The sequence below is a fragment of the Rhamphochromis sp. 'chilingali' genome, assembly GCF_963969265.1.
Source record: "Rhamphochromis sp. 'chilingali' genome assembly, chromosome: 3".
Taxonomy (NCBI): domain Eukaryota; kingdom Metazoa; phylum Chordata; class Actinopteri; order Cichliformes; family Cichlidae; genus Rhamphochromis; species Rhamphochromis sp. 'chilingali'.
The window spans coordinates 41,075,500-41,086,829 of NC_137931.1; the positions used below are offsets into that span (position 1 = coordinate 41,075,500).

The 11,330-nt window shown below is 43.2% G+C and overlaps 1 protein-coding gene across 5 annotated transcripts in view; it reads right to left on the reverse strand.

The window, feature by feature from the left end:
- Window positions 1-11,068, reverse strand: part of arhgap45b (Rho GTPase activating protein 45b) — a 16,660-nt gene extending 5,592 nt beyond the window's left edge. Inside the window, exons 1-16 of one of the 5 annotated variants that reach the window (XM_080877024.1) lie at window positions 9,508-11,068; window positions 8,230-8,482; window positions 7,403-7,585; window positions 5,329-5,469; window positions 5,098-5,182; window positions 3,985-4,057; window positions 3,681-3,768; window positions 3,098-3,229; window positions 2,509-2,570; window positions 2,311-2,421; window positions 2,122-2,202; window positions 1,816-1,983; window positions 1,163-1,300; window positions 924-1,078; window positions 306-430; window positions 59-145 (exon numbers count right to left, since the gene is read on the reverse strand). In XM_080877024.1, coding sequence (XP_080733150.1) covers window positions 59-145; window positions 306-430; window positions 924-1,078; window positions 1,163-1,300; window positions 1,816-1,983; window positions 2,122-2,202; window positions 2,311-2,421; window positions 2,509-2,570; window positions 3,098-3,229; window positions 3,681-3,768; window positions 3,985-4,057; window positions 5,098-5,182; window positions 5,329-5,469; window positions 7,403-7,585; window positions 8,230-8,482; window positions 9,508-9,783 — 2,158 coding nt within the window. In that variant the 5' untranslated portion in view covers window positions 9,784-11,068. Of the gene's footprint in view, window positions 1-58; window positions 146-305; window positions 431-881; window positions 1,079-1,162; window positions 1,301-1,815; window positions 1,984-2,121; window positions 2,203-2,310; window positions 2,422-2,508; window positions 2,571-3,097; window positions 3,230-3,680; window positions 3,769-3,984; window positions 4,058-5,097; window positions 5,183-5,328; window positions 5,470-7,402; window positions 7,586-8,229; window positions 8,483-8,963; window positions 9,429-9,507 lie in introns of those variants that run through there. The other 4 variants (XM_080877022.1, XM_080877023.1, XM_080877025.1 and 1 more) reach the window with 4 other exon arrangements.
- Between the last annotated feature and the right edge of the window lie 262 nt (window positions 11,069-11,330).

Here is an 11,330-nt window from a genome sequence, read left to right on the forward strand (position 1 = left end):
GGAGCAGGGTTTTGGTACGGATTAGCGTGAAACTAACAGAAGACGTGTCTACACTTACTTGTGCTGGCAGTTGGAGAATCCAGGCCTCCATCTCCAACAACGCTGTCATCGCTCACTGTTGAGCCCCATGACTTATGCCCCTGTCCTGTGATAACAAAAGGGACAATAACATGAGCTAGTCACATTTTACATTGCCAATTCTGTTAACTACAGACATCAGGATAGTAACAGGTCACAAGTAATTGCGAGGAATTGTTAAGATTTGTGTAAAATCTTTAGCAGCGGCAGACATCGGATGCACTTACTCTTGCGCTGGACTTCTGACTCTCGGCTGTCTCCAGCTGTCGTCTCCACACTGACGGCAGGACTGTCTGTTTGACTCGTTTGCATGTCTGTGTTGAAGCTGTCATTCCTCGGTCTGTGACCATGGCTGCAACAATTTGGGATTTTCAGATTGCAAATGCATTAAAAGTGGGTTTCTTTTATTCATATTTCGAGAGTCTAGTCCTACGCCTGGGTACAGGGTTGTGTGTAGCAGGTGTGATATGGCATTTTAGTACAAATTACAGCATCAGTGGTATAACACTGTATATAGAGTATTCTATTGTTGTATGTAGTCAATCAACTCCTAAAATAGTCTAACCCAGGTTATATTTGGGAAACAGAAACAACGTGGTTTTGATACATTGTGTCATGTCTGTGAAAATGTTTGGTTAAAGAGAGAATACATTTAGGAACGAGTAATCAGATATGAGTGGATCCTTGCTAAATTCTCTCTGCTGTAGGCATATGTGGCCCCCAAACTGTAACAACCCCCATCCTGAGCTGCATAGGAACGGTTTCATTGAGAAACTAATTGAGGATGCGCTTGAAGTTCTTACTGCGATGATGAGTTGGAGGGAGAGTAGGACTCAAACGCGTACTGGATGGTCGGCTGCTCTGGCAGCTGCAGGTCTCGCACGTGAGCGGCGTACTGCTGGCCGGGGTCGTACAGCTTGCTGCTCTCGCACAGAGTCTGGTAGTGCACAGGCAGGGCTACTGTCTGCATGTGCATGAGCTGGTAGTAGGAGATGGTCGCCTGGAAGTGAAAAGATTAGATGGTGAGCATTTGTAGCTTTTCTTCTTGGCGAGACGCGATGGCTTGTGTGGCCTTTGTTCTCACCGAGCGAATGGTCTGATCACTCTGTTTGATGATGTCCTGCAGCTGCCTCAGCACTGTGACCTTTGTGTGCTCAAGCTCCTGCTGCTGAGTGGCGGCGTCTGCTATACAAGTCTTGTAGGTGGCCTCCGCCTCATCTGCCTGTGCGCGCACACACACACACACACACACACACACACACACACAGTTTCAGTTTACTTCTGCTTTTTCTTTGCTGTTTATATCTGTCAGATCATTTATCAGACAGAAAAGTGTTGATGAAACATTTCACACAGTGGCAAAAATCAGAAAGGGTAAGCTTAGTTATTCTTGAAGTGCAGGGTGCGGCCCCCTGGTGGGCAATGAAGGTACATAATTCTTCATTTTCTAACCTATTTTTTAAAATCATGAATTCATCCAGTAGTGGGAAAGATCTGAAAGTCCAGCAGTGGTTTTCACGAGCCCTATGTAAAGCTGAACTGTTCACTCAGCCTAAACTAGCAAGTATCAGATAAACTATTTCCTTCTTTGTGTCCTCACACAACATCTTTGGCTCATGTGACGGAGTTGTGACCAAAGATTTTCAGCTGATATAGGTCGTATGCAAAAAAAATTTAATCGTCTTTCTTCCTGCAGAGACAAAACAACATCAGCAAAACAAAGTTATTGAGAAGAACCTTGTTGCGAGCCTCTTCTTCCACTCGTTTCTTCTTCTCCACAGACTTCGCTGTGGATCCCCCTCCCTCCTCTTCAGCTCGGCAGGCTGCCGTTTTAGCCTTGTCGTACTCCTCGCAGCGTGCTATGTAGGCTTGCTTGGCCTTCCGCAGGTTTGCCTCACATTCCATCTAAACGAGGAGGAACGAAACAAAAAAGAAATAAAGAAATAAATAGGTTTGTGGTATTTTCAGTTATTGCCTGATTTTCTTGTCACAGTAAAAGGATAAAACAGGGCTGTTGATTAATAAAAGATCATAAGGCCATACCAATTTTCTTTTAGCTCGAATCCAGTGTTCCTTGATCTCCTTACGTCTCTTTTCATGCTCCTGTTTACGCTGCATCAGAGGCTGCAGGATACACATTAAATATGAGAGGTGAGAAATTGCAAGTGACTAACCAAAAATGTGGTTTGTGCTTCATTTACTAGAATAGTAACCAATAACTCAGAAATGTACCTGAATGAAGGTTTGGTTGTGCAGGGTGTTGTTGGCCTGCTGCAGGCCCACACTCTGCTCCTGGTCCTGCTCCAGAGCCAGAGAGTAGATGGAGAAAAGAGGCATGTGGGGCTAGAGGAAGAGAGCAAGCAATAAGATGACGATCGTGAACTATAAAGAAATTACAGCTCTTTAGAGGTGAAAGTGAATGGAGCTTACATGTGTAATACTGTGTTTGGAAGACTGGTATAATCTCTGGAGGCCTTTGGAGAACTCGGTCTCTGGGGAAGACAAAACAAAAACAGACTATTAAAATTATGGTCAAAAGCACAACTTCTAGGACAACGTGCACTATAAAAATGTAATCACCCCAAAAAATTCACTATTTTTTTAATAAGATGGAATAAACTTGAATGGCCACTTGAAGCTGTCTTCAAAGATGCCTCAATCCTCATGGACTCCCGGGTTAAAACCCCCCAAATGTACATAAGAAATAACAATGTCTCCAGCCTGTAGTGGTTTTTTAAAACCAATTTCCTCCCATGTGACAGCTAAATGGGTGGATTTTCCCATACAAGTTTTAGTAAGCTCATCAGTTCACTGATAACTTGCTACGTTGTACTCTCATCTAAAAATGGTCACTTCTGACTCAAAAAACAAACAAACAAACAAACAAACAAAAAAAACAACAACCCCAAAACATGTCAGTGATAAGAAGCTCAAGTCTAGTTTAGTGTCTGAAATCATAGTTGATAGTTGGTCTGACTTTGTACAATCACTCTCACATAGTTTCGTCACTCCCACTAACCAAGTGAAGTTCTCTTTTCCACGTAGCACATCAGGTCCTTCATGTACTTGGAAATGGTTTTGGCGTAGAGCAGAGCAGAGTCCACCCCTCCCTCGCTGTGCTGTAGGATGACATCCACTTCCTCAGCTCTACCTACACATCAACACACCAACACAGGTCACTGTGCAGGAAACGCTTTGTCGATACGACAGAAGAGTGGATTTGATTTGGAAGCTTATTTTTAGTGTCTTCTGCTGTGGTCAGTACTTAAATCTGTAATTTCTCTCTGCTAAAAACTTCCCCTGTGACTGTGACTTTCCAACAAACTAACTGCGACAACATCCGAGCACTGCAGGATATTCATCAGCAGGGGGAGACCTACTACACATGAAATCTCTCACATGAACACAGGGATAACATTAAGATTACTACAGTGACGTTGGCGGTTTGAAAGTATGCACCGTCACATCAAAATACAGAAAATAGGAAAATATCCACTATAACGTTTACATATGGAGTCAAATGAGATGAATGGAAAGGAGGAGGTTACACTGTTATGCAAAGCAGCACCTGTGATTAACTGAAAGCAAAAGCTGTACGGCACCTTTATGCTTACCCATGTCCTGCAGGTCGCTCCTGTAATGTCCACCATCTCCTCCATGGCCAGAACCAGTGTACAAGTTCTCCATGGACTAAAACGGCATAAACACGAACCTTTACTCGCTAGAATTAGAGGATATTTTTCTTTTTTTTTCCCCCCCCCTCCTTACACTCAGCAGAAATTTAGGTGTAGGTGTCATTTTGCGGGCAGTGACGTTTAATTTAATCAAGGAGCTTTTTGCATAACCACCACATTAAGTAACTTTTCTTTTTGGTTGGCACGTGTGAAATATAGGTGACAAACTCACTCTGCTCTTCTCTGTAGGCAGCAAGGAGAGCAATGTGCTGCTGTCCACCTCTCCCATCAGCAGTTCAGACACACTAAAGAGAAACACAGACTCCTTCACACAAACGTAAAATCTTTGTTGAATTGCAGAGAGAGAAAAAGCGTAAGATGGATTTCAAAAGAGAAAGCAGTAGAGAGGAAGAGGGCCAGGCCTTCTACGAAACCTCCACAGGTACACTGCAGATTGAAGGTGATAAGCAAGTTTCGTGACAGTTTTTGTTAGTCTACCAGCTTTCCTTCGCCGCCCCCCAAAATCATGTAATTTGGTAGCAGTCATTTTTATTTTCTTGCAACCATCCTATGTGCTGAAATGCAGGCCAAACAACAACACTAGATTTTTCCGTCTTTGCATTCATGTCAAAATCGAGTCATACAGAGGAAGGCTAGAGAAGAGAATGAGGAAACAGACTCATATGGCAGATTTCAACTGTCTCTGCCAGCTCACTTCCTCCTGAAGCTGTGTGACAGTTGTGTAAACCCTGAAATGGCACAGACAGGCATGCGATAAAATCCTGGTACGATACGCCACAATTATACTTCAGCTTTTAGTATTTTTCCTTTGCCATTAAAAAAAAAAAAATATTCATTTTACATTACTATTAGAAAAAAAATACAAAAAGTTACAGGAAAACAAAAGCAAATTTAAAGGCCAGTTCTTTTGATCTCAACTATTCTCAGGTAGCTCAAATCAACCGAGTGTTCCCACGATGTATTTTCTCTTTGGTCTGCAATCTGTTCATTTAGCAGGCAGGTAGTCAACAGCATTTTCTACTTTTGGTTTTGTGTCATACGGTAGAAGAAAACCCACTTCCTGTTTTCAGCTTTGTCTCATGCAAATGTGTCACCATCACTGCACTTCTCTCTCTCATTCCCAACAGCAGACTACTTTGTTCGTATTAATATCTACAATTACACACCACCTGAACTGCCTGTGTGTGAACAATAGCCTACTGGACACCACTAAGGCTTCACTGCCACTGAAATACATTCTTAGAAGCTACTGATAAGAAACAGAAGCAGCTTTTGACAGCGTTTTACTTTTATATATGAATAAAAAGCTGATTTAGATACTTACTTGCTACTAAAAGCGACAGCAATGGTTTCAATTGCCTTCTCAAAGTCCTTTTTATCAGCCTCGTTAGAGGACTCATAGTGGAAACCTGGAAAATCGTACATGTGTTCAGGTTTCAGTCGTGGTCAAGAGTAGTTACAGAGTGATGTTGGGTTTTACCGTCATTGTACAACTCAGATTTACATCGAGATTTTCAAAGACATGCATCTAAAAAAAACAGAAGAGTCTGTCTACCTTTGACCTTGGATATGAGTTTGCCGGCAGCAGTGAGGATCTCGACGGTGTTGAGCAGAGGATAAGTGTTGATGACCTGGCGCAAAATCCGAAGCACCTCCCCTAAACACTCGTGGGCCACGGGCCGCTGACTCTCCTTACCTGGGTGAGATAGAGTCGTGGTAGGTGAAACAAGAACCAAGAGGAAAAACAGCGGAACAAGCTTCAAAAAAAGATCACGCTTGAGGTTTAGGATGTGTTGACTTGCCAACAATAAGCCATCTACTAAAATCGCTGCCAGCGCGTAGCAACTTGTCTCGTTCTCGATACAATATGTACGTGAACATTTTGCTGACTTTATTTTGGGCGATGCATTCTGCCAAACACAGTTGCAATCATTGTGAAATTGCTGGTTTGTGGCACCACCTGAGATACAGTTTAAACAGAATCTCTGCTTCCTTTCCGCAAGAAACACTAAGAACTTGCTGATTTTAATCCTCACATAGCCAAGTCCGTGTTCATTAAAGAAATGTAGGTGCTTACAGGTGGAATTTTTAAAAATGTTTGGATGGAGCAAGGCTAGCAAGAAAACGAGTGCTATCGATACATTAGCTCTTCCCTGAAATAACATTGCTGAAAGTCTCCAAGTCTTTCTTCCCAGGGGAACAGCAGATGGAGACTGACAGTTGAAACACCAACCATAAGGACACTGATAATAGGCCAAGTGTCAGACAGGTCAGCTCCAGATAAACATTGTCAGCTTTAATGTCACTGGTGACACATTTCTAGCCTCCTTTCCTCCAGACACCGGTTTTGTCAACCCTTTAATGTTGCAACCTCGCATTCTTCCATCGAGTCATCTAATCACACTGGCTCGCTGGTGGAGGAGAGCAGAGGGCAGCTGGTCCATCACCCTCGTCTCGAAATGTGTGTCAGAGTATCAGATTAGCAGCAGCACACTACAAGAACAGAGTGACCTAAACACAGTGCCGGAGAGGATGTGGTCCCTTCTATTGTTTTGCAACACTACAAACCAACTGTGGTGTTCTGCAACATTTTTTTCCCCTGTGGCTCAAATGTTCTTTTTGAAGTTTCTGAGAACAGTTTTTAATGTCAAAAGAGGTTTTGCTTTAGATTAAGAGCACCTCAACGCCGCAATTGTATTTTTGATTCTGAAAGTGATCAGTGTCGCATCACTGCAACGCAGCCAGACTATCAGACGAGGAAGTGCGGACGAGGCCTTTCTGTCAGAGACAATCCATCATGGCTTCCTGTTTAGAAAGCTCTCTGTGGGTGGAGAACATGACAGAACAGAGCCAGATAACAGACAAGTGAGCTAAACTAGCCAAAACACGACAGAAACTAGAGAAGACAACACAGTTTGAGCATTCAGCAGGTGGACTTTCTTTGTTCTTTTTCAAACCCCTGTGATATGGCCCCTTTTTTTTAAAGCTTCACTGCATCGTGCACGTGGAGCACAAGAACATGTCTGCAGTAAACAAAAAACTGGTTTCCTGCTGGAGACAAGCGTGCGGTTGTCTTTGTGAGCGCGCTGCCTCCATTTGGAGAGAGGAAGCTCAGAGCCTCTTGTAAAGCTTGCTTGTGCAGAGATGCTCCGCCCATAACATACTCCTCCTCCTCCCCCCTTGCACACCGTGCACATGTGTCGCTGAACACGGCGGATGTAAGATTGGATCCCTCATGTCCTCTCTGTGTAAGCTCTTGTCAAAATGGAGTGACACAAAAGGGAAGAGAGAGTGCAAACACTATTGTTGTTTCTCCAAAGCTACTGAATGGAGGGCGACTATTCAAAACCTTACATGGCTTCGTGTCAGCAGGAAAGTGTGTGTTGCCCCAACAGTGGGGAAAACAAGTGATATTTTTAATGTGCTCAGCTTTGAGGGACTCCCAGAGCGCTTTGTTCAAAACAAATCTAGACACAGCACGTTTCTGTAAGTCAGAGTTTGGCAGGGAAGACTGCAGCTGCTAACAAGACCAAACAAAAGCCTGTCTGACAGGATGTATTTGGGGGCTTCTCACGCAGGTTTGTGTTGGAGATGTACAAGACAAAGCTTAAACCTGTCACGGCTCTCACCCTCAGCCAGAACAACATCCTTCAGCTTCTCCACAGCCTCTGCAAAGCGTGCGACATCCCTCAGCAGGGCTGGGATGTCCTCCACCTCGATGGCTGCGCTCTCTGGACTGTCAGATGGAGTCGTCGGGGTTATAGCCCCTTTTCCCTGACCTCTAGTGAAAACCCACGACTGGAGCGGGAACCCTGAGGAGACACAGAAATATCACTCAACAAACACGCATTTAGTCTTCATGTGAGACTTTCAATTTTTACTGAATAATCTTCATGAATTATCACAAAAAAATAAAAATAAAAAATAAAAATAATAATAGAATGATTCAAGATTTTAGAGAATACAATCAAACTGTAATGAAATAAAAACAAAAAACAAAACGTGGGGATCTGTATCATTTGGTTTTCTGCAAATGTGCAACAGTTTCAAGCTTATATGCTCACTAGTGTGACATTAGAGGGGCCCTTCGCATCTACCCAAAACATTTGACTATTCCTTTCCATTAGAGCATTTTTTTTTGGCTTGTTCTTGGTCAGAAGTTGTAGAATGGCAATTTCTGGTCATGATTTTCCTTCTTACATTTAACAGTGTAAGAAATCTATTTAAAGAGCAATCATTAGTTAAAGAACTCCTCAGTTTCACAGTTTCTAGGCTTCGAAATCCAAGTCGATAATCTCAAACCTTTCAGCTTCACTCATATTAAATGTTTAAAAGGTGATAACGCCACATAAATGCTTCAGTTACAGATCATAAATGGTGTTTTGACCAGATTCTGTTTGTGATGGGCCACGCTCAGCAAGCAGGAGCAAGACTATAATTAAGTGATGGAGCAGACCTGCAGCGCTGGCGTGTCGGCTCAGTGCGGTCGGTCTCTTGAGAGTGGCCACAGGAGACGGGCAGCCCACCCCCTGCATCATTCCCAATTTATTGTGCTGAGTGCTCGGGGTGCCTGGGCAGGACGCGGAGGGATCCTGGAGCCCGGCGGAAGTTGGGGTAAGTGTTGAAGACGAGGAGGAGGAAGATGAGGGGGAACAAAAGAGTGTGATGTCGACTGCATCTCTGCGAGGCTGCTCCTGGAGAATGGAGAGCTGAGAGATGACAGGAAGACAGAGAAGGTCAAGACTGCAATGTAGCTCGTCCCTTTCAGCATTACGGCTAACAAGGTGACTTTTCTTTGCCTCTGGGGCCAGCAGCACTGTTGTTATTAGTAAACAATCATATGCAGACTTTCACAAGATCCTGTGCTGCGTTGTGCAATACTTCCTGACTCCAAGCTGTTAACGGGTGTGGCAAACTCAGCAGAAAGTCAAATAACTTTATACATCACCTACAAAAAAATAAAATAAACAAAAACACACAACTCACGGAGAAGTTTCTTTTTTTTTTTGGCCTGTTGGTACTCAACAGAAAACTTCAACTAAAGTCAGCGGCCTGTAGATTTAGGGCTCGACAAGTGCATCTCAACCAAGCAAAAGCAGCCTGAAAATTTTAAATACTTTACAGGAAACCAAAAAAAAGCATCAGTGCATATTTTCTGTTCAGAGACTTGTGTGTACACGACAAACGTACCTGTTTCAGCCATACGTTGTGCTTGTTGGGCAGTATGTCCAGTCTGTCCTTGCCTTTCGACTCGGCTTTTTTAACTCTCTGACTTGTAGAATAAGGGTTGTAACTATTTTTGCCACCACGTTTCAGCATGCTCCTTGCCCTCTAGACTTTTGTCCTCATTCTAATCACAAATTCTCAAAACGCATTCACTCACTTGCTCACTCACGCACGCAAAAACCCCACAGGAGACATACTTCCTATGCGCCACATAACCAGATATGAGTCAGCTTACAGTCAGGTACCCATCACAGCACTCAGCACTGTGACACTGCATTATAATGACTGGTTTCAGCTAGAGGACAGTTTTCACACCCCTGATCGCACCAGCTACAGCAGCAGAAAAGATTCCCCCCCCAAAAAAAGACTAAAAACTTACAGAGCCTCACACACACAAACAAAAGCACCCCTGGTAATGAGCCCTCTCAGAAACTTGTCCACTCCAGATGATGGTCATCTGACACACACACAGTTAAACATCAGAAACCAGAAGTGATGCGCTACTCACAGACGGGGCGCTGCTCTGTGGCCCAGGGCTTCCTGCTCGACTCTTCTTCGAGATAGACGGTGTCTTGATTAGTTCCCGTTTTTTCCTGAACATCTTCAGGGTGCCTTTGCCGTCCATCCCGACTTCTTTAAGCTTCACGTACAGCCCCCCCACCCACCCCCCGACTCGCCACTTGGGTGCTCTGCCGCTCGAGCTCAGCGGGAGCTGGGTGCCATCCAGGTCGAGTTTGAGCCACGATAACTGTCTGTCTGTCTTCCTCCTCCTGGTGTCACTCATCGAGCCGCGCAGGCTCACTGACAGAGAAACTCACCGCAAACCGTCAGTGCGCACCCGGCATCCGCTGTGCGCGCGCGTTTCAGTTTCCTCGGGGGGGAGGAGGAGGAAAGACGCACGGATGACTTTGTTATCCACCGAGCTTCGCGAGGATTAATTCAGGTTGAGGTGCACGCGGGGAAATGCGGTCCCGACGGCGTCTCTCCTGGTGAAGTCAGAAGCAGCGAACACAAGCAACAACTTGTTGCCTCGTTCACAGCAGCAATCAGTCCATCCTGACACACGTGTGTTCCCAACATCTGAAACGACGCTTTTGACGGTAACCTTCCGCCCCTCTGTGCACCTGCTCGGGCCACAGAATTAAAACCCCGAGGTGTACATGCGCCCCGAAACCGCTTTAGACCGAGGTTTGTTTAATTTTTTCATTATCAGAAGGAAAGCGGAGAAATTATTAAACTACATCTGATAATAATGTTAAATGAATTGTATGGAAGCAAAATAGATCCCAAGTAACATCAATTCATAGCATTTGATCACAGCAAGTACCGAATCTGTATCAGTTCATGTTTTATTTCAATAGAGTTGAGTCGACGCGGTTTGAGATCCACTATATGAAGTTAAAGTCATACAAAAACAAGATTAATTCAGACTCCCGCATTTTAAGAAGAGGATCCCGCTAAACTAATCTAAATTTACTTTCTGGGAATTTCAAAAAGGGGAAAAATGAAACCGTGTCAACAATAACTATCTAGAAAATTCAAATTATTTTTGTATTTGTTCTGTTTAATTGACATTCCTTTTGCTTCCACAGTTACTTTTTGCAGATGTGTGAATCTGCATGTCCACCTCTTGTACAAGCATATTAATACTAATCACCGATGAGTGACACAAATATCACAGCACATTCATGTGTTTGTACATTAAAGGCAATTAAAACCGTTTCAATAACAATATGGACCCCTAACCACAGAACCTTTATTTATTTAAGAAGTCAAACCAGCGGGTAGCTCTGCATGTTTTGTGCTGGATGCACTTCCTGGTACAATCCTTCGTTTACAGTAAACACCACTATATTAAAGGTTACTAAAAAAGGAATGCCAAAGATTGAAGTTTGGGAGAAAATATCTCAGTTTTAATTTTTAGATGCTAATATTACCAAATAGATTTTTTTTTTAATTTATTATATATTAAAAAAAAAAAAAAAAAAAAAAAAAAAGCAACAACAACAAAGTGAATCCGGGTCCTTTGACGCCTCTGACAGTCAGTGGTAACTTAAATAGTGTGCCAATCTTTTACTTTTACTATCCAGTGAATGTCCATAGTAACACATGTAATATTCACAGTTTCACTTATGTTAATATGAGTGATTTTAGTGACAGCTTGGTAAAATGAAGCTGATCAAGTATGTTTTTTCGTTGTCCTGCATCATCAAACAAACCCATTTTAAAATCAGAAGAACAAACAGTTTAATGTAGAAAAATCTAAAGTATAAATGTCCTTGCTATTCCTAAAATGATGCATATTTCATATGATTTCTTACAAAACATATA